The sequence below is a fragment of the Erythrolamprus reginae genome, chromosome 11 (genome assembly GCF_031021105.1).
Source record: "Erythrolamprus reginae isolate rEryReg1 chromosome 11, rEryReg1.hap1, whole genome shotgun sequence".
NCBI classification, from domain to species: Eukaryota; Metazoa; Chordata; class Lepidosauria; order Squamata; family Dipsadidae; genus Erythrolamprus; species Erythrolamprus reginae.
In genome coordinates, this window is record NC_091960.1 from 32056248 (window position 1) to 32077674 (window position 21427).

A 21427-nucleotide genomic window follows, 5' to 3' on the forward strand; every position below is an offset into this window, starting at 1 on the left:
AGGGAAATTGTATCTTTTTGAGGTGAGTAATTCTTGAGGTGAGGTGAAGTTGGCCATCTTTAAGCCAGTCACATGACCTTTAAGCCACCCTAGTCACATGATCGTCAAGCCTCCCACCTGGTCACAGCTGGCAAGCCACCCCCACAAAATAAGCCACGCCCACAGTGTGGTAGTAAACATTTTTTGTAGCCCTTCCCTAGTTCTATATTATAAAATCAATTTTAAAAAAATATTTAAAACCCCCACCAACCAACCAATGAGCGACCTTCCCTCTCTGGGAGCCCTCGGCGCGGAAAGAGTTAGGTAACGCTAGCCACGCCCTCTGAGGGGGCCGGGGACGAATCAGAAGCGCGCGGGGGCGTGGCCGGGAGGAATGTTGTGAAGGTGGAAGCGGAACGCGGCGCATTGAGTTGCGAAGGCGGGCGAGGGAGGCAGAGCGAGAGCGAGAGGAGCCGCGATGGAGAGCCGGAGCTGGACCGGCGCGGCGCCGTGATTGATTGATTGATTGACGGCCGGCGGGAGAAGGTCGGATGGCTTGTGCGGCTCGCCCGGGTGCTTTTACTCCGGGCGGTGCGGATAATAATGCGGAGTATTAACGGACCGAGGACGGCAGGGCGAGCGGAGAGCGTCCAGGTGCGCTAAGGGCACTGCGGTGCGCGGCGCCGCCCCGGGGTTCCCGCCGGGTCGAGGTCCCTACACGGAGACAAACGTCGGGACGCTCCAGTTTGCCAACCAGAGAGAGAGAAAGAATTGACAACCGGGTTGGGTGGGGGGGAAAATAAAAAGAAGATAATTAAAAACCTCCATCCGGATAGAAATAACTTTGGGTCTTCTTGCAAGGAAGCCTTGAGCGAATTAACTGGGTTTCCACTTAATTCGAATTAATCCCAGTTAATTCGGTCCAAAGAAGCCAAGGTGGTGGGATAAAAAAGAAAAATAACAACTCCGGAAGCCTCCTGTGAAGGTTTTGAGAGTTAAACTTGTTTGAAAGTCCCATCTTCAAAGAAGAGTTATATTAATAAAACGAAAGGAAAACTGCAGAGGTATTAAAAAGAAAAAGAAACTTGGCTTGGAAATTATTGCTGGATGAAGAGTTGAGTTTATTTCTTCGGGAGCAGAGCAATGTGTCATCATTGCCAAGAAGCTACAAAATTTGGGGCTGCAAGGGTTTTTTTGCCTTTGAAGAAGAAGGTTCATCTGTTCTTTTAAAGTGGGGGGGGGATAGGATTCAAAGCAATTTTCCCGGTGGAAAGAAAGGTGGATTTAAGGCTCTTTTAAGGCTCTAGTATCCCGTGAGACTTTTGCTTGTTTGGATTGTTGCTTGTTTGGATTGTCTTGCTGGTCCCCTAGAGGTGTATGTGTGATGGGGGAATAATAGGGCTGTGCCAGGCCAAATCAGAGAGCAGAACAAAAGGAGAACCCAATAAGGGTCACAAACTGGAAGGGCGAGTGGATAAAATGACACGGTAAAATGTTTAAATCCTCAGGGGGGGAAAGATAGGTTGGCGAAGATTTAAATCAAAAAAAGAAAAACGCCAGGAAGTGGTAAAGAGAGAGAGAGAGAAAAAAACCACACCAAACCCCAGTAATCAAACTCAGTCTGTTTACCCAGCCTGAAATAAATATGGAGTGAAGATTATACAGACGATAAAGGCTGGGGTGGTTCAAAAACCGCACCAAATGGTTGGAACCGAAGAAGCCACCGAATCAAACTCTTGACGAGAGAAAAAACGGTGGCGTGGTGAATTTCAAAGCTAGGTTTTAAAATGGGGAGAGAAATTGGACTCTTAGAAATTGCCGTATGCAGGATTTATAGACTCTGATTTCTGAGGCTTGAGCTCCTGTTCCTCTCTGAGGAATTTAATTCCCCCTCGTGCCTGAATAATTCACTTTCTGGATTTCTGTATTGATCCAGTTGGTTTCCTTTCTAAATAAGGATTCGGTGGGTTCTGCATGAACCCATGCCGGCCAAGAAAAAATACCTGTTTGTGACTCTCTTGGCCACGTGGCTTGTTCTTGTTTTGTTTGGAGGAGACCAAATAAGACGCTTTCCCCTTTTCTCCGGCAAAAAAGCCGAAGTCTTAAAGACCTGGCCGCGCTGGGCCGATGAGGTTCTTCTCAAGAACTTTGCGGATTCTGAGGAGCTCCAGAACAATGATAGGGGCCACGGTGACGAGTCTCCGCAAAGCCGGCAGCAGCTGAAGTTAAGTGTTTACAAGAATAGCAGGTGCCGTATGGACACTTGCTTCGATTTTTCTAAATGTAGGGAGCATGGGTTCAAAGTCTTCGTTTACCCCTTGGAAGGAGGGGACCCCGTATCCGAAAGTTACCAAAAAATCATCCGCTCCATTGAAGAGTCGCGTTATTACACCTCCAATCCCGAGGAAGCCTGTCTATTTATTCTCAACATTGACACATTGGATAGGGACCATCTCTCCGTACAATATGTCCATAATATCAACAAGAAAATCCAAGGTTTCCATCTTTGGAATGATGGACAAAACCACCTCTTATTTAACCTCTATTCAGGCACGTGGCCTAATTACACCGAAGATTTGGGGTTTGACATTGGACAGGCGATCCTGGCCAAAGCCAGTTTTTATGTCGAGAACTTTCGGCCTGGTTTCGATATCTCCATCCCTTTGTTTTCGAAGGAGCATCCTCAGAAAGGCGGGGAAAGAGGCTGGCTATACAAGACTTCTCTCCCACCCGAGAAAAAGTATCTCCTGGTTTTTAAAGGGAAGAGATACCTGACCGGCATTGGTTCCGACACCAGGAATGCTCTCCGACACATCCATAACGGTAAAGACATTATTTCGCTGACCACATGTAAACACGGCAAAGACTGGGAGAAGCACAAGGACAAGCGGTGCGACCAAGATAATATCGAGTATGAAAAGTAAGTCAACGTTTTTTCCTCTCCAAAATGCCTCCTGAAAGTGGGGCCCTTGGCGAAGCACTGCGTTTTGATTGTCGTTAATTGTTGTTTAATTGACTCTGCCCCAAGTTATAGCGGCGTGGAGTGGAACGTTTTCAGCCTCAGGTACTGAAATGTTTAGGGCCAGTGCGGATGGGTTTCTAATCACTTTAATTGTTGGGTTATAGAAATTGGAGGAAGGCGCACCTTTTAAAAAATGCGAATGCTACAGGGCAGTGATGGTGAACCTATGACGCGCATGGCACCTGTGGCAGACGAAACCATACCTGAGGGCACCTGAGGCATTGCCCTATTTATTTATTTATTTCATTTTATTTATTTTATTTTTTATTTAATTTATTTATTTACTTATTTACTTATCTATTTATTTATCTATTTATTTATCTATCTATCTATTTATTTACTTATCTATCTATTTATCTATCTATTTATCTATCTATCTACCTACCTACCTATCTATTTATTTACTTATCTCTTTATTTATCTATCTATCTATTTATCTACCTACCTATCTACCTACCTACCTATCTATTTATTTACTTATCTATTTATTTATTTATCTATCTATCTATTTATCTACCTACCTATCTACCTACCTATTTATTTACTTATCTATCTACCTACCTACCTACCTACCTACCTATCTATCTATCTATCTATCTATCTATCTATCTATCTATCTATTTATTAGATTTGTATGCCGCCCCTCTCCGGAGACTTGGAGTGGCTTACAACAACAATACATAGTATAAATCTAATGGTTAAAAACAAACAGTTTAAAACCCTTATTATAAAAAAACAGTCATGCATCCCAAACAAACCATACATAAAACAGAAACGGCCCAGGGGAATCAATTCCCCCATGCCTGATGGCAGAGGTGGGTTTTTAAGAGTTTGCGAAAGGCAAGGAGGGTGGGGGCAGTTCTGACCTCCGGAGGGAGTTGGTTCCAGAGGGTCGGGGCCGCCACAGAGAAGGCTCTTCCCCTGGGCCCCTATGTCAGCTTGGTCTTCCTTTCGGCTGTTTTTGCTCTCCCCAGGCTTCAGGAAAGCTTCCTGAACCCTGAGGATGGTGAAAAATGGCCCAATGGAGACTTAAGTGTATGCAATACTTAGATCTTGTTTAAGGCATCTTAGTTCTAGGCTTTCTAGGCCCAGGATTGAAAGTCTAGTCTCGTAGGGTATTCTATTTTGAGTGGAGGAATGAAGGGCTCTTCTGGTGAAGTATCTTTGGACATTTTCAAGGGTGTTAATGTCTGAGATGCGATATGGGTTCCAAAGAGATGAGCTGTATTCGAGGATGGGTCTGGCAAAAGTTTTGTAAGCTCTGGTAAGTAGTGTGAGATTGCCAGAGCAGAAGCTACATAGGATTAGGTTTACAACTCTTGAAGCCTTCTTGGCTATGTTGTTGCAGTGGGCTTTGGCACTTAAATCTTTTGTTATTAGTATACCGAGGTCTTTACCCGAGTGGGGATTATTTGTGATAATTTGATTATTCAGTTCGTATTTGGAGTTCAGATTCTTCTTCACAATGTGTAGGACAGAGCATTTGCTAGTTGAGATTTGGAGTTGCCATGTGTTGGACCACTCAGAAACAGAGTTTATGGTACATTGCCTGTTTTCCCAATTTTGAACCAATCAGTGGTTCCGTGTCCAGTTCTCACTGTTGCTTCTTGACCCGTATATAGGTTTCTCAAGAGACAGGCCTGGGAAATGTCAAATGAAAAGTGGCTTCGTGAGTTTGCAAATTAGAATATTTTTTCTCCAAATACAGAATCGTAGAAGGGACCTTGGAGGTCTCGTCTAGTGACCCAATGTTTCTGAAACCTGGAAACTTTAAGAGGTGTGGATCTCAACTCCCAGAATTCCCCAGCCAGCCAAGATGGGGAATTTTGGGAGTTGAAATCCGCACATCTTAAAATTGCCAAGGTTATTCTAGTCCAATCCTTTGTTGGTGTCTGAAGTCTATAATATACTATATTGAACAAATGATTGTCCAATCTTTTCTTGTCCAGGATGGTATAAAGCAGTGATAGCGAACCTATGGCACAGGTGCCATAGGTGGCACATGGAGCCATATGTGCTGGCACGTGAGCCGTTACATAGAAACATAGAAGACTGACGGCAGAAAAAGACTTCATGATCCATCTAGTCTGACCCTTATACTATTTTCTGTATTTTATCTTAGGATGGATCTATGTTTATCCCAGGCATGTTTAAATTCAGTTCCTGTGAATTTATCAACCACGTCTGCTGGAAGTTTGTTCCAAGGATCTACTACTCTTTCAGTAAAATAATATTTTCTCATGTTGTTCTAGCTCAGCTCCAACATGCATGTATGTGCCAGCCAGCTGATTTTTGGCTCATACAGAGGCTCTGGAAGGGCGTTTTTGGCTTCCAAAGAGCCTCCAGGGAGATGGGGGAGCCGCCCCGAGTCTTCGGAGAGGGGCGGCATACAAATCTAAGTAATAAATAAATAAATAAATGTTTATGGCTCCCTGGAAGCCTACAGAGGTGAGGGAAGCTGTTTTTGTCCTCCCCAGGCATTGAATTATGGGTGTGAGCACTCACACATGCACAGTAGTGTGCGTACATGCTCTTTTGGCGCCCGAGGAAAAAAAGGTTTGCCATCATAGGTATAAGGACTCTTGCTTTGAACTTGTTAAAGTCCATTTTTGTAGGATAAAAGACAAAAAACATAAGAAATTAATTTCTTCTCCCCCTCCCAAATCCTATTTCTGAGATTTGATGCCTCCATATTTCAGTATGCAGATGTTGGTTCAGTATTTCACATGTTTTGTAGGGCTGAAGCAATATGCATTGTCTTCTGCAGTATCTGAACTAAAGGTCAGTAGAGATAGCTAAGCAATGCTTGCTTTTTTAAAAATCTCTCGGGTTTCCTAACAACGAAGTTCGTAGACTTATGTGTGACTTTTAATCTTCCATGGCACATTTAGAGCACTCTAAATGAAACATAGAAACATAGAAGATTGATGGCAGAAAAAGACCTCATGGTTCATCTAGTCTGCCCTTATACTATTTGCTGTATTTTATCTTAGGATGGATATTTATTTATTTATTTATTGGATTTGTATGCCGCCCTTCTCCGAGACTCGGGGCGGCTAACAGCAATAATAAGACAGTGTACAATAATAATCCAATACTAAAAACAATTAAAAACCCATTAATATAAAAACCAAACATACAGACAGACAGACAGACATACCATGCATAAAATTGTAAAGGCCTAGGGGGAAAGAGTATCTCAATTCCCCCATGCCTGGCGGCAGAGGTGGGTTTTAAGTAGCTTACGAAAGGCAAGGAGGGTGGGGGCAATTCTAATTTCTGGGGGGAGTTGGTTCCAGAGTGCCAGGGCCGCCACAGAGAAGGCACTTCCCCTGGGTCCCGCCAAGCGCCGTTGTTTAGTTGACGGGACCCAGAGAAGACCCACTCTGTGGGACCTAACTGGTCGCTGGGATTCGTTTATCCCAGGCATGTTTAAATTCAGTTACTGTGGATTTACCAACCACGTCTGCTGGAAGTTTGCTCCAAGCATCTACTACTCTTTCAGTGAAATAATATTTTTCACGTTGCTTGTGATCTTTCCCCAACTAACCTCAGATTGTGCCCCCTTGTCCTTGGGTTCACTTTCCTATTAAAAACACTTCCCTCCTGAACCTTATTTAACCTTTTAACATATTTAAATGTTTCGATCATGTCCCCCCTTTTCCTTCTGTCCTCCAGTCTATGCAGATTGAGTTCATGAAGTCTTTCCTGATACGTTTTATGCTTAAGACCTTCCACCATTCTTGTAGCCCGTCTTTGGACCCGTTTAATTTTGTCAATATCTTTTTGTAGGTGAGGTCTCCAGAACTGGACACAGTACTCCAAATGGGGTCTCACCAGCGCTCTATACAGCGGGATCACAATCTCCCTCTTCCTGCTTGTTATACCTCTATACCTCTGAACATAGATGCCTACATTAGTGTTTCATGCTCGGTTCTAGAGGCAACAGCTGGTTTATAATCTTTCACTAATCTGCATATTTGATTTATTGAAATTGACATACTGTACTTTGCAAATTATTTTCAGAAGGGAGGAGAAAGTTGCTCACAGTTCATTGATTCTTTTATGTGGTCATGTTTATCCTTCTGATTTTTTTTTGAAGAGTCTTTTCAGTTTTTAAAGAAACAGTTATCTAGTTTTCAAAGGTAGAATGGTTCTATGGCATTTTTTTCAGAAAGCATATTTTTAAATTGTATTTTTTTTTTATTTTGATCCTGGCTTTATTATTGTGTATAAATAATACATATCTTATAAATAAATATCTTTTTTTCCTATTTTCCCCACAATACACAACCCTGTGAGGTAGGTTGGGCTGAAAGATTGTGACTGGCTCCAAATCACCCAGACAGTTTTTCATGCCTAAAGTGAGCGAATTTGTTGATTAAGTTAGGGCACAAATCTGTTCATTCATTCATTCATTCATTCATTCTATTTATTTATTTATTTATTTATTTATTTATTTACTTACTTATTTACTTATTTATTTACTTATTTATTTACTTACTTATTTATTTATTTTATTTATTTTATTTATTTTATTTATTTTATTTATTTTATTTATTTTATTTATTTTATTTATTTTATTTATTTTATTTATTTTATTTATTTTATTTATTTTATTTATTTTATTTATTTTATTTATTTTATTTATTTTATTTATTTTATTTATTTTATTTATTTTATTTATTTTATTTATTTTATTTATTTTATTTATTTTATTTATTTTATTTATTTTATTTATTTTATTTATTGATTTGATTTGATTTGATTTGATTTGATTTGATTTGATTTGATTTGATTTGTATCACGCCCCTCTCCGAAGACTCGGGGCGGCTAACAACAATAAAGAAGACAATGTAACAAATCTAATATTAAAAGACAATCTAAAAAACCCCAATTTAAGAGACCAATCATACAAACAAGCATACCATGTATAAATTCTATATTTCAATTCCCCCATGCCTGACGACAGAGGTGGGTTTTAAGGAGCTTGCAAAAGGCAAGGAGGGCGGGGGCAACTCTGATATCTGGGGGGAGCTGGTTCCAGAGGGTCGGGGCCGCCACAGAGAAGGCTCTTCTCCTGGGTCCCGCCAAATGACCAACACTTTGAATTGTGACCGGAAATTGATCGGCAACCAATGCAGACTGCAGAGTGTTGGTGTAACATGGGCATACCTGGGGAAGCCCATGATTGCTCTCGCAGCTGCATTCTGCACGATCTGAAGTTTCCGAACACTTTTCACAGGTAGCCCCATGTAGAGAGCGTTACATTAGTGGAACCTCGAGGTGATGCTATATAAATCCACCCTGTCTTAACCCTTGGATACCCAAGGGTTAATCCAAGTACATAAATATGTGCAAGATATTTGTGTGAAAGGCTGGTCAACATGTCTTGATACTTTAGTGATTAAACCATATTTTAAAAGAATGTTTATACAGAGCAAATAGATTACAGTGGTACATCTACCTAAGAACGCCTCCACTTACAAACTTTTCTAGATAAGAACCAGGTGTTCAAGATTTTTTTGCCGCTTCTCAAGAACCATTTTCCACTTACAAACCTGAGCCTCCGAAACTGTAACCAGAAAAGGCAGGGAGAAGCCTCCGTAGGGCCTCTCTAGGAATCTCCTGGGAGGATACAGGGCCGGAAAAGGCAGGGAGAAGCCTCCGTGGGGCCTCTCTAGGAATCTCCTGGGAGGATACAGGGCCGGAAAAGGCAGGGATAAGCCTGCGTGGGGCCTCTCTAGGAATCTCCTGGGAGGATACAGGGCCGGAAAAGGCAAGAGAAGCTTATTTATTTATTTATTCATTCATTCATTCATTCATTCATTCGTCCAATACACAAATACATAGGAAGAAAAATAGACATGTAGTAATATATATAAGGGTAAAGTGAACTTAGAGGAGAGGATATATGAAAGAAAGTAAATATATATGATAAGTGAGAGAAAGGAAAGACAATTGGATGGGACGAAAGGCACACCAGTGCACTTATGTACACCCGTTACTGGCCTCTTAGGAACCTGGAGAGGTCAATCGTGGAGAGTCTAAGGGAGAAATGTTAGGGGTAAATATAAATATAAATAAATGTGTGAGATTTCACTGATTTTTTTAATATATATATATTTGACATACACAGAAGCAAAGCAATCACCAAAAATCACCGAAAACTAGTGTGCATGAGTATTCCTATTCTATTCTATTCTATTCCATTCCATTCGATTCCATTCCATTCTTTTGAGCTGGTTTACAGAAAGAAGGTGGGGTAAATGCAGGACGAAAGGGCCAATGGATCTCAAATAATATCCGGTCTCCACTGTCCACCACAAGGTCCTTCAGTCCAGAAATGAGAGAAAGGGATGTAAAAAGATGGGGGAGGGAAGAGGGATGGATTGCACAGGTCCATATTTATATGCATAGCAATGCATCCCCTCCGTGCTACTCTTCCGCTTAGATAGGTAGTACAGTACATAAAAAGGCTGTGGAAGGAGCACATGTGAGCACCGGATATTTGATGAATCCGGGAAGGAAGTTTCTTTATATCTTTTCTTCTCACCTTGAGAAATCTTGAGCCATTCAGGCTTGTGCTGATATAGAATGTGATTTTCGGTTTTGGGGAGAGTAACAGATGGTGAGTCATTTCTCTGATCTTCCTTTTCTTTGACACCACCCCCTTAGTATGTGACTGCTCAGTTTTCAGGATGGGAAAGATAATACAGAGGGATTTTTTCCCCCAGCCATCGGCTCATTAAAACTCAGATAATCTCACCTGATCAGTTTCCATTTTCTTGTGTGTGTGTGCATGTGTGTTTGTGACTAACCCCCTACCAGAATTCAAAGAAAATTCAATGAGTATCGGAATGGTTTCACCAATACACATTTGAAGAGGCTCAATCTCAGGGGCCAATTTGCACATACAGAACACAAACATCGCTTGCGATCCTGAGCCAGATAGGTTAACTATCTTATCTCTGAAAACATGCTGGAAAAGGTGAGAGAGACGGAAATTCATTTTTAAAAAATCTACCTACCTACCTACCTACCTTCCTACCTATCCATCCATCCATCCATCCATCCATCCATCCATCCATCCATCCATCCATCCATCCATCCATACCAGTGTTTCCCAACCTTGGCAGCTTGAAGATATTTGGACTTCAACTCCCAGAATTCCCCAGCCAGGAATTCTGGGAGTTGAAGTCCAGATATCTTCAAGTTGCCAAGGTTGGGAAACACTGGTCTAGTTGACAGGACCTGGAGAAGGCCGACTCGCTGGGACAGGGGACGGTAGGCACGCTGGTGCACTTATGCACGCCCCTTACGGACCTCTTAGGAATCGGTCAACAGTGGATAGTCAAAGGCAGTGTTTCCCAACCTTGGCAACTTGAAGATATCTGGACTTCAACTCCCAGAATTCCTGGCTGGGGAATTCTGGGAGTTGAAGTCCAGATATCTTCAAGTTGCCAAGGTTGGGAAATACTGCAATACACAATAAAGGTTAAAAAGAATAGACATGTAGTAATATACAGTATTACCTCGTCTTACAAACTTAATTGGTTCCGGAAGTAGGTTCGTAAGGCGAAAAGTTCGTAAGATGAAATATTGTTTCCCATAGGAAACAATGTAAAAGCAATTAATGCGTGCAAAGGGGGGAAAAATCTCAAAATGGCGCTCCGCCGGGTGCCGCCGCCCGGCTGTCACCTTTTAAAATGGCCAGCGGGCTTCTCGACGTTCTCCCGAACCCGAACTTTTGGGAGGCCGTCAAGAAGCGCCGCTGCCCGGCTGTCACCTTCTGAAACAGCCGGGGAGGCTTCTCGGCGTTCTCCCGAACGCTGAACCCGGAAGTTCGGGTTCGGGTTCCGGAGGCCGCCGAGAAGCTCCCGGCTGTTTCAGAAGGTTACAGTTGGGTGGCGGCGCCCGGCGGAGCGCCGTTCTGCAATTGGCGGTGGCGTTTTCGGCCAATCTGGAGGCTGGAAAGGAGGTGGGGAATCCCAACCCACCACTGACCTCATAGGGAGATTGTTGTGGGGAAAAATAGGAGGAAGGTATGTTGCATATATTGGCTGACTATTTGTAAAAATAATAAAGGTGGGATAGAAATGAATAAATACAAAGGTCATAATTGCAGTCCGGTTGCAATCTGTGTCATAAGTAGGCTTGCGGAGGTCCGTTGTAATTTTGAACAATGATTATGCAACCGATTGTAAGTCACCGATTATCTTAGGCTCTGCAATGCCAGGACTGGAGTTGGAATTTCAACTGTAATTTCTTCCTTTCCATTTTTGTAGTTTCTCATTTTGCATTTTGTAGTTTCTCATTATGTCATGAGAACTTTTTTTCCCCCCTTAAAGTTTGCAAGAAAACCAGGAGCAGTGTTGAGCAATATGGTTTTGACATAAAAGACGAGGAACTTTATATTATACTGAGTTTCACAACAGTAATAAATGTTGGTATGCATGACCAGCTCTCTTGGGTGAAACTAACCCACGTATATCTCTTTTACCTTTTATTTGAACAATTAGGGCTAGCCTTAACTCTGCCCGAAAACTCTTGATTTTATCTCACTTTAACATATACTTCAGTTGTGTCTACAAGTCCCTGGGAGATATGCAATGAATAATTTTGTTTTATAGACTTGGGATTTTCAGTCGGACCAATGATTGTGAAACTGGTTTCCTATTAATGTTTACTTGGTTTCTTTATTTCTGATATTTAAGATCTTAAATCAGGAGTGGGTTCCAACTTTATTTACGGTATTTTTGTTTGTTTGTTTGTTTATGTATTTATGTATTTATTTATTTATTTTTATTTTGTGCAATACACAATGAAGGTTATAGAGGATATACTCGTAGTAAAATATATCAGAGAAAGAATAGAATAGAAGATATAGGAATAATATATATCAATGAAAGAATGGAAGAAAAAATATAGGAATAGAAGAAATATATATGAGATATAGGAAAGACAATAGGACAGGGGACGGAAGGCATGCTAGTGCACTTATGCACTCCCCTTACTGACCTCTTAGGAATCTGGAAAGGTCAATTGTAGATAGTCTAAGGGTAAAATGTTGGGGGTTAGGGCAGTGATTTTCAACCTTTTTTGACCCATGGCACATTTTTTACATTTACAAAATCCTGGGGCACACCACCAACCAAAATGACACAAAATGACACCCTAAGACACTCTCCTCTCTTTTTCCATCCCTGTCTCCTCCCCCCTTGTGTGTGTGTGTGTATACACACTCTTGAACCATTTCCAAAAACAGGTGAGGGCTGGGTTTTTTTCCTCTCTTATTCTTTGGGTGCTTTTTATCATATGCTTTAAATCAAGAGTCACTTCTCTCTCTCTTTCGTTTCTCTCTCTTTCCTCTCATTCTCTGTCTCAATCATTTTCTCATTTCTCTTTTTTCCTCCTCTTTTTGCTCATGTCTCTCTCCCTCTCTCTCCCTTCCTCTCCTTTTCTCTCTCTCTCTTTCTTTCTCTCTTGCTTTCTTTCTCACTATTGTTTTCTATCTCTTTCTCTCTTTTCTTTCTCTCTCTTGCTTTCTCTCTCTCTCTCACTCTTTTTCTCTCTCTTGCTTTCTCTCTCACTCTCTCTCTCTCAGCAAAATGTTGTGAGACAGGAACCTGAGCTTCCTTCTTCGCGGCACACCTGACCATGTCTCGCGGCACACTAGTGTGCCACGGCACACTGGTTGAAAAACACTGGGTTAGGGGATAACATTATGGAGTCCGGTAATGAGTTCCACATTTCGACAACTCGATTACTAAAGTCGTATGTTTTACAGTCATGTTTGAAGCGGTTAATATTAAGTTTGAATCTGTTGTGTGCTCTTGTGTTGTTGTGGTTGAAGCTGAAGTAGTCATTGACAGGAAGGACATTGCAGCATATGATCTTGTGGGCAATACAGTATTACACTGTCGGTTTGCTTCCTTCTGCGCTGCGTGGCCACGGCTCGTGGTCGCGCACATGCGCAGTGCAAAAAAACCCTGAAAGAAAAGCAGAAATAAAAATGTTAGAGCATGCGCAGTGCCGAAAACTCAGCTTCTGCACATACTCAGAAGAAAAAAATTATTTTTAAAAAAAATATGGCAGCGCTGGTTCACTTATGTCACTGTGACGTCACCAGCGGGTCCTTACCGGTTTAGGTGAACTGGTCTGAACTAGAAGGAGCCCACCTCTGCTTTAAATCTGGCTTTTTTTTGCTGTTGAATTCCTGTAAATGCATATAAATGTAAGTATTTCATTTTCCCCATCCGTCTATTTAGCTGTGTCCAATTTGTGGGTATAGATTTTGCTTAACTTGGTTTTTTTTCTGTTTTGCTTTGGAGAAGGAACGGTTCTTCCGAGAAGAACTAATAAGTAGCTGGAATAAAACTTTTACTATTTTCCCTCTGACCATAAACTATGCAAGGGGACATTTTTAAGGGGACACTTAAAACTTGAATAAAAATAGCAGTTGTAGCCATAACGTTGTAATGATGTCACCAAAAAACAATAATTTTGCAAAATAATAATAATAATAATAAAAAACTTTGCATCAGTATAAATCGTCAGATTTTAAAATCAGTAATCAGGTTATTTTCCATAAAGTGATAAAAACAAGTCCCTAGTTCTCATTATGATGCACATCAGTTTGCCAAATCAAAACTCATCTATACATATATTGATTACATTGGTAATTTGAAGCTGCATTCAAGTGAATTACTTCTTCCCAGATTTTTCCTACAAAACCCGTTGAAGGAAAATTTAGCTCTTGCTCCCTGAAATTCTAGCTACATTTGGGAAAACAGAGCAGGTGAAAATGAAAATAGAGACCAAGGAAATAGATCTGAACTCTGTGATTGCAGCCATCCAGTGCCATCCTTTGGCACAACCCCTCCTTGTTTATTTTGGGTAAAGCTGCCCCATTGAGAAAATATTATTTTACTGAAAGAGTAGTAGATCCTTGGAACAAACTTCCAGCAGACGTGGTAGATAAATCCATAGTAACTGAATTTAAACATGCCTGGGATCAACATATATCCATCCTAAGATAAAATACAGAAAATAGTATAAGGGCAGACTAGATGGACCATGAGGTTTTTATGAAGTGTGGAATGTATTTTACGATTGGTTAGGAACAAGGAAATAAAAGGAAGCTGTCTATAGGAAATGTAACTATGTTAAATACTGTAGATATAGAATTGCATTGTTAGGAAAGTAGGTAAATGTTTGTATAAAAGTTGGAGAATAATTAAAAGAAGTAAGATAATATAAATATAATATAATGAACTCAATCTGTATACTCTGGAGGACAGAAGGAAAAGGGGGACATGATCGAAACATTTAAATATGTTAAAGGGTTAAATAAGGTTCAGGAGGGAAGTGTTTTTAATAGGAAAGTGAACACAAGAACAAGGGGACACAATCTGAAGTTAGTTGGGGGAAAGATCAAAAGCAACATGAGAAAATATTATTTTACTGAAAGAGTAGTAGATCCCTGGAACAAACTTCCAGCAGACATGGTTGGTAAATCCACAGTAACTGAATTTAAACATGCCTGGGATAAACATATATCCATTGTAAGATAAAATACAGGAAATAGTATAAGGGCAGACTAGATGGACCATGAGGTCTTTTTCTGCCATCAGTCTTCTATGTTTCTATAATACCCTTCCAATTTATTATGGTCTTAGAAACGGAATTTGCGGATTTGCAGTGCTGCCATAACAATTTGCACTCCATTGTTTTGAAAGCACTGTGAAGCACTATACTAGTCAGTGCTATTGCTATTAGTCAGAAGAGAAGGATTAGGGGTCGTGATTTCTGACAGTCTCAAAATGGGTAAACAGTGCAGTCAGGCGGTAGGGAAAGCAAGTAGGATGCTTGGCTGCATAGCTAGAGGTATAACAAGCAGGAAGAGGGAGATTATGATCCCGCTATATAGAGTGCTGGTGAGACCACATTTGGAATACTGTGTTCAGTTCTGGAGACCTCACCAACAAAAAGATATTGACAAAATTGAACGGGTCCAAAGACGGGCTACAAGAATGGTGGAAGGTCATAAGCATAAAACATATCAGGAAAGACTTCATGAACTCATTCTGTATAGTCTGGAGGACAGAAGGAAAAGGGGGGACATGATCGAAACAATTAAATATGTTAAAGGGTTAAATAAGGTCCAGGAGGGAAGTGTTTTTAATAGGAAAGTGAACAGAAGAACAAGGGGACACAATCTGAAGTTAGTTGGGGGAAAGATCAAAAGCAATATGAGAAAATATTATTTCACTGAAAGAGTAGTAGATCCTTGGAACAAACTTCCAGCAGACGTGGTAGATAAATCCACAGTAACTGAATTTAAACATGCCTGGGATCAACATATATCCATCCTAAGGTAAAATACGGAAAATAGTATAAGGGCAGACTAGATGGACCACGAGGTCTTTTTCTGCCGTCAGACTTCTATGTTTCTATTGTAATTTACGTCTCACCCCAGTGTGTGAACCCATAGATTGCACTTAAGCCTGAGTACATAGATAGATTTGCACTTGTTGTGGTTAGCTCTGGCCCAGCTCCTGCCCCAAGGACTGTGGATGTGGGGGAGACATCCACATGCTGCAGGCCTGTTTTGCCCCCGGTGGAATCTGCTGATGAAGGCTCCTCTGACCAAGAAGACATGAGTGACAGGGAGGAGGAGAGTGGGGCAGACAGCTCAGAAGGAGATCAATGATCTAGCTCCTCCTTGGATTCGGAACAAGAGTTAATGATACAGCCACGCATGCGGAGAGCGATGCATAGGCAGCAACAACTGAGAGATTATTATCAAAGAAAATGAGGCCACCTGTGGTTGGGTGGAGCTGTGGTCATTAGTGAGGCTGCTATAAAGAGCAGCCTGTGGGTTTGGCCATTGTGGAGGATTATCTGATCCTTGTGTTTCGTGACTGCTTTACTGACTTAGACCTTTGTGTGCTGATTTTTCCCTGCTTTGAAACTAAACCAGAGCAAAGTGTGTTTCACTTTGTGAAAGAAGGGCTGTGAATTGCCTCACAGCTGCAAGCTAAGTATCACAGAACTGATAAGAGACTTGTATAAATTACCAGTTTGTTTGGAGACGAGGGCTCTTTGCTATCCCAAAAGAGGGCTTGGTTTAAGTGACTTTTCATTATAAAGAACATGGTTTTGAATTTTCAAACGTGTGTGTGTCTGAAATTTGTACCTGTGAATTTTTGGGAGGAGTCTACCAGAGAGCCCGACAGAATGGCACTATTAGTCATTTGTGGGGGAAACCTTTACTCGAATCCTTTTGCCTCCTTTTGCCTTGGGTTTGTCTGGCCCAAAGAGGCTGCAGTCAGTTAATTTGCAAGCTACGCTTTATTTTCTTGGATCTCCTGTGGAGTGTGAAACCAGCGAGATGAGAGCATGCTTCAGTTGGAATAGCAGAGGAAAACCTGCCAAATTCAACCTTTGCTACATGTGTACAGCAGGGCTGAAATCCAGCAGGTTCTGACAGGTTCTGGAGAGCCGGGAGTGGACATTTGGAGTAGGGTGAAGAATTGGAAAATGACACCTCTGATTGGCCCCAAAGTGGGGTGGGAAAGGAGATTTTGCAGTATCCTTCCCCCAGGAGTGGAGGGGGATTGGGGATTTGCAGTATCCTTTCCTTGGAGTGGGAAGGGAATGGGGATTTTGCAATATCCTTCCCCCGGGAATTTATTTATTTATTTTATTTATTTATTGGATTGGTATGCCGCCCCTCTCTGCAGACTCGGGGCGGCTAACCACAGTAATAAAACAGTATATAACAACAATCCAATACTAAAACAGTTAAAAACCCATTACAGTAATACCTCATGATACGAACTTAATTGGTGCAAGGAGGAGGTTCGTATGACGAAAGGTTCGTAAGACGAAACATTGTTTCCCATAGGAAACAATGTAAAGTCAATTAATCCGTGCAACCAAAAACCCCCCGCAAAAAAACGGCTTTCGGCGACTGCTGGGAAGCCGCGCGGCTGTTTTAAAAGGTGACAGCCGGGGGGGGGGTGCTGGGAAGCCCCCCAGGCCGGCTGCGACCTTTTAAAACAGCCGCGCCGCTTCCCAGCTGTCTCCTGAAGCCGAACGCCAAAGCCGAACTTCCGCCTTCGGCTTCGGGAGACAGCTGGGAAGCGGCGCGGCTGTTTTAAAAGGTGACAGCCGGGCTGGGGGGCTTCCCAGCAACCTCTCGAACCGAACCCGGGGTTCAGAAAAATTTTGCCTCTTCTTACGAATGTTTTTCGAGTTATGAACCGGCATTTGGGAGGCTTCTGGGAAGCCCCGCCGCCCGGCTGTCACCTTTTAAAACAGCCGCGCGGCTTCCCAGCAGTCTCCGAACGCCGGTTCGTAACTCGAAAAAAGTTCGTAAGAAGAGGCAAAATTTTTCTGAACCCCGGGTTCGTATCACGAGTTGTTCGTAAGACGAGGGGTTCGTATCTTGAGGTACCACCGTATATAAAAACCAATCATACATACAGACATACCATGCATAAAATTGTAAAGGCCTAGGGGGAAAGTGTATCTCAGTTCCCCCATGCCTGGCGGCAGAGGTGGGTTTTAAGCAGCTTACGAAAGGCAAGGAGGGTGGGGGCAATTCTAATCTCTGGGGGGGGGTTGGTTCCAGAGGGCCGGGGCCGCCACAGAGAAGGCTCTTCCCCTGGGTCCCGCCAAGCGACATTGTTTAGTTGACAGGACCCAGAGAAGACCCACTCTGAGGGACCTAACTGGTCGCTGGGATTCGTGCAGCAGAAGGCGGTCCCAGAGATAATCTGGTCTGGTGCCATGAAGGGCTTTATAGGTCATAACCAACACTTTGAATTGTGACCAGAAACTGATCGGCAACCAATGCAGACTGCGGAGTGTTGGTGTGACATGGGCATATTTGGGAAAGCCCATGATTGCTCTCGCAGCTGCATTCTGCATGATCTGAAGTTTCCGAACACTTTTCAAAGGTAGCCCCATGTAGAAGTGTTACAGTAGTTGAGCCTCAAGGTGATGAGCGCGTGAGTGACTGGGAAGGGAGTGAAGATTTTGCATTATCCTTCCCCCAAGAGCGGGGAGAGGATGGGGATTTTGCAGTATCCTCCCTCTGCCATGCGCACCAAGCCACACAATGCCCACCAAACCATGCCCACAGAACTGGTAGTAAAAAAAAAAAAGGATTTTACCACTGGTATACAGTAAATCTGAGAGATCCCTTCCCTTGATGGGTCTGGAGCTGCGGGGCTTGGAAGACTTGTGGACTTCAACTCTGTCTGGAGAATTCTGGGCGTTGAAATCCACGAGTCTTAAAAGTTACCAACTTGGAAGACTTCTGGGTTAAACTAACGCTTGTTGGATGGGGAATTCTGGGAGTTGAAGTCCAGACAACTTAAAAGTTGCCAACTTTGAGAGAGACATGGTGTTAAACAGACCTCCCTGACTTAGCCTACTCTGTGAAGCCAGACGGTCAATATTTTAATGAAGATAAAATGTGAGCTGCAACAGAGACACATCTGCAAGTGCAAAACGAATTCCGTGGAGAAAAGGCGAGACGCACTTTGAAAAATAAAATAAAATCAAGTCTCCACCTTACTACTGGAACGATTCAGTTATTTCCTCGTATGATCCGTTCCCTCCTCCTCCGCACTTCCTCTGGATCTTATTTGCACCTAGAAATACTGATAGCAGTGTGAGAAAAATGTTTTGCTGGTGCCCGGGAAGGATGTGGAGGAAGGTAGATGGATTAATTTAAAATTATATTTTAAAAAATCTGCATCTTGATTTAGATCAAAGGAAATTAAGCCCAAGCATCTGTGGTGGTGCATTTTTCATATCTGCGCATACCTTTGCACGAAAGGCCCAAGAGGAATTAAAAGATGCATCCTTGCAAAGAAGGCACGGACCCATCTTCTTGCCAAGAGATGTGATGCTCACGGAACCGAGATGCTGCTTTGAATGCATCACACATGTCATCAAAGAGCTGCCAGGTCCACCGCAGAGTCTATTTTGTTGCGTGCGAAGATTTAAAATCACTGTTGATTCGCACTTCAGCAGTTCTCCCCACCTGGTCTCCCCACCTTCATTTTAAACTGATGTTATGAAGATAGAGTACAGTGGTACCTCTACCTAAGAACGCCTCCACTTACAAAGGTTTCTAGATAAGAACCGGGTATTCAAGATTTTTTTTGTCTCTTCTCAAGAACCATTTTCCACTTACAAACCCGAGCCTCCGAAACTGTAACCGGAAAAGGCAGGGAGAAGCCTCCGTGGGGCCTCTCTAGGAATCTCCTGGGAGGAAACAGGGCTGGAAAAAGCCTCCGTGGGGCCTCTCTAGGAATCTCCTGGGGGGAAACAGGGCCGGAAAAGGCGGGGAGAAGCCTCTGTGTGGCCTCTCTAGGAATCTCCTGGGAGGAAACAGGGCCGGAAAAGGCGGGGAGAAGCCTCTGTGGGGCCTCTCTAGGAATCTCCTGGGAGGAAACAGGGCCGGAAAAGGCAGGGAGAAGCCTTTGTGGAGCCTCTCTAGGAATCTCCTGGGAGGAAACAGGGCCGGAAAAGGCAGGGGGAAGCCTCTGTGGGGCCTCTCTAGGAATCTCCTGGGAGGAAACAAGGCCGGAAAAGGTGGGGAAAAGCCTCCGTGGGACCTCTCTAGGAATCTCCTGGGAAGAAACAGGGCCTCCCCAAAACTGTTAATATAAACACTCTGCTCCAGCCCACATTATGATAAAGGCAGGGATGAACGTGATTGAATGGTTTTAATGGCATGGGTTTTTAGGATTCTTAAATTAGATTTCAGGATGTTTAACGGAGGTGTTTTAAATTGGCTTAGTTTTAATTTTCGATTTCTACTGTTTTATCTAGTGTTTTAACGTGTGTTCAGTTCTGGAAACCTCACCTACAAAAAGATACAGTATTGATAAAATTGAAGGGGTCCAAAGACGGGCTACAAGAATGGCGGAAGGTCTTAAGCATCAAACTTATCGTGTTGTGAGCCGCCCCGAGTCTTCGGAGAGGGGCGGCATACAAATCTAATAAATATTATTATTATTATTATTATTATTATTATTATTATTATTATTATTATCAGCAAAGACTTCATGAACGCCATCTGTATAGTCTGTAGCAGTGTTTCCCAACCTTGGCAACCTGAAGAAATTTGGACTTCAACTCCCAGAATTCCCCAGCCAGCGAATGCTGGGGAATTCTGGGAGTTGAAGTCCAGATACCTTCAAGTTGCCAAGGTTGGGAAACACTGGTCTGGAGGACAGAAGGGAAAGGGGGGACACGATCGAAACAGGCTTCTGGGCATGCGCAAATGTCTCTGTACATGCGTAGGGGGACATTTCCAGGTGTTTCATGTGATGTGACGGGGGCGCGCGGGTAACTGAAGAAAGCGCATGAGTGTGCAATACGCACACTTCCGTCGCAACGCGAACTGGAAGATAAGCGGAGCCCACCTCTCCGGTATAGCCAGAGTAAATAAGTGGGAGAGAGTAATCGTTACTCAGTAATAAGGGAGGTCTTCTAGAATTACTTCTAGATGATACCCAGCTTTACATCTCCACCCCTTGTCCAGTCAGCGAAGCAGTGGAAGTGATGTGCCGGTGCCTGGAGGCTGTTGGGGTCTGGATGGGTGTCAACAGACTCAAACTCAACCCAGACAAGACGGAGTGGCTGTGGGTTTTGCCTCCCAAGAACAATTCCATCTGTCCATCCATTACCCTGGGGGGTGGGAATCACTAACCCTCTCAGAGAGGGTCTGCAACTTGGGTGTCCTCCTCGATCCACAGCTCACATTAGAGAAACATCTTTCAGCTGTGGCGAGGGGGGCGTTTGCCCAGGTTCGCCTGGTGCACCAGTTGCGGCCCTATTTGGACCGGGAGTCACTGCTCACAGTCACTCATGCCCTCATCACCTCGAAGCTCGACTACTGTAATGCTCTCTACATGGGGCTACCTTTGAAAAGTGTTTGGAAACTTCAGATCGTGCAGAATGCAGCTGCGAGAGCAATCATGGGCTTCCCCAAATATGCACATGTCACACCAACACTCCGCAGTCTGCATTGGTTGCCGATCAATTTCCGGTCACAATTCAAAGTGTTGGTTATGACCTATAAAGCCCTTCATGGCACCGGACCAGAATATCTCTGGGACCGCCTTCTGCCGCACGAATCCCAGCGAACAGTTAGGTCCCACAGAGTGGGTCTTCTCCCGGTCCCGTCAACTAAACAATGCCGCTTGGTGGGACCCAGGAGAAGAGCCTTCTCTGTGGCGGCCCCGGCCCTCTGGAACCAACTCCCCCCAGAGATTAGAATTGCCCCTACCCTCCTTGCCTTTCGTAAGCTACTTAAAAACCACCTCTGCCGCCAGGCATGGGGGAATTAAGACTTTTTTCTCCCCCTAGGCCGTTACAACTGTATACATGGTATGT

The 21427-nt window shown here is 43.1% G+C and overlaps 1 protein-coding gene across 1 annotated transcript in view; it reads left to right on the top strand.

The window, feature by feature from the left end:
* The first annotated feature begins 402 nt into the window (after nt 1-402).
* EXTL1 (exostosin like glycosyltransferase 1) overlaps nt 403-21427 on the top strand; it is an 81246-nt gene continuing 60221 nt past the window's right edge. Inside the window, exon 1 of the mRNA XM_070763802.1 lies at nt 403-2899. Within this exon, the coding sequence (XP_070619903.1) occupies nt 1962-2899 (938 nt within the window). The 5' untranslated portion in view covers nt 403-1961. The remainder of the gene's footprint in view (nt 2900-21427) is intronic.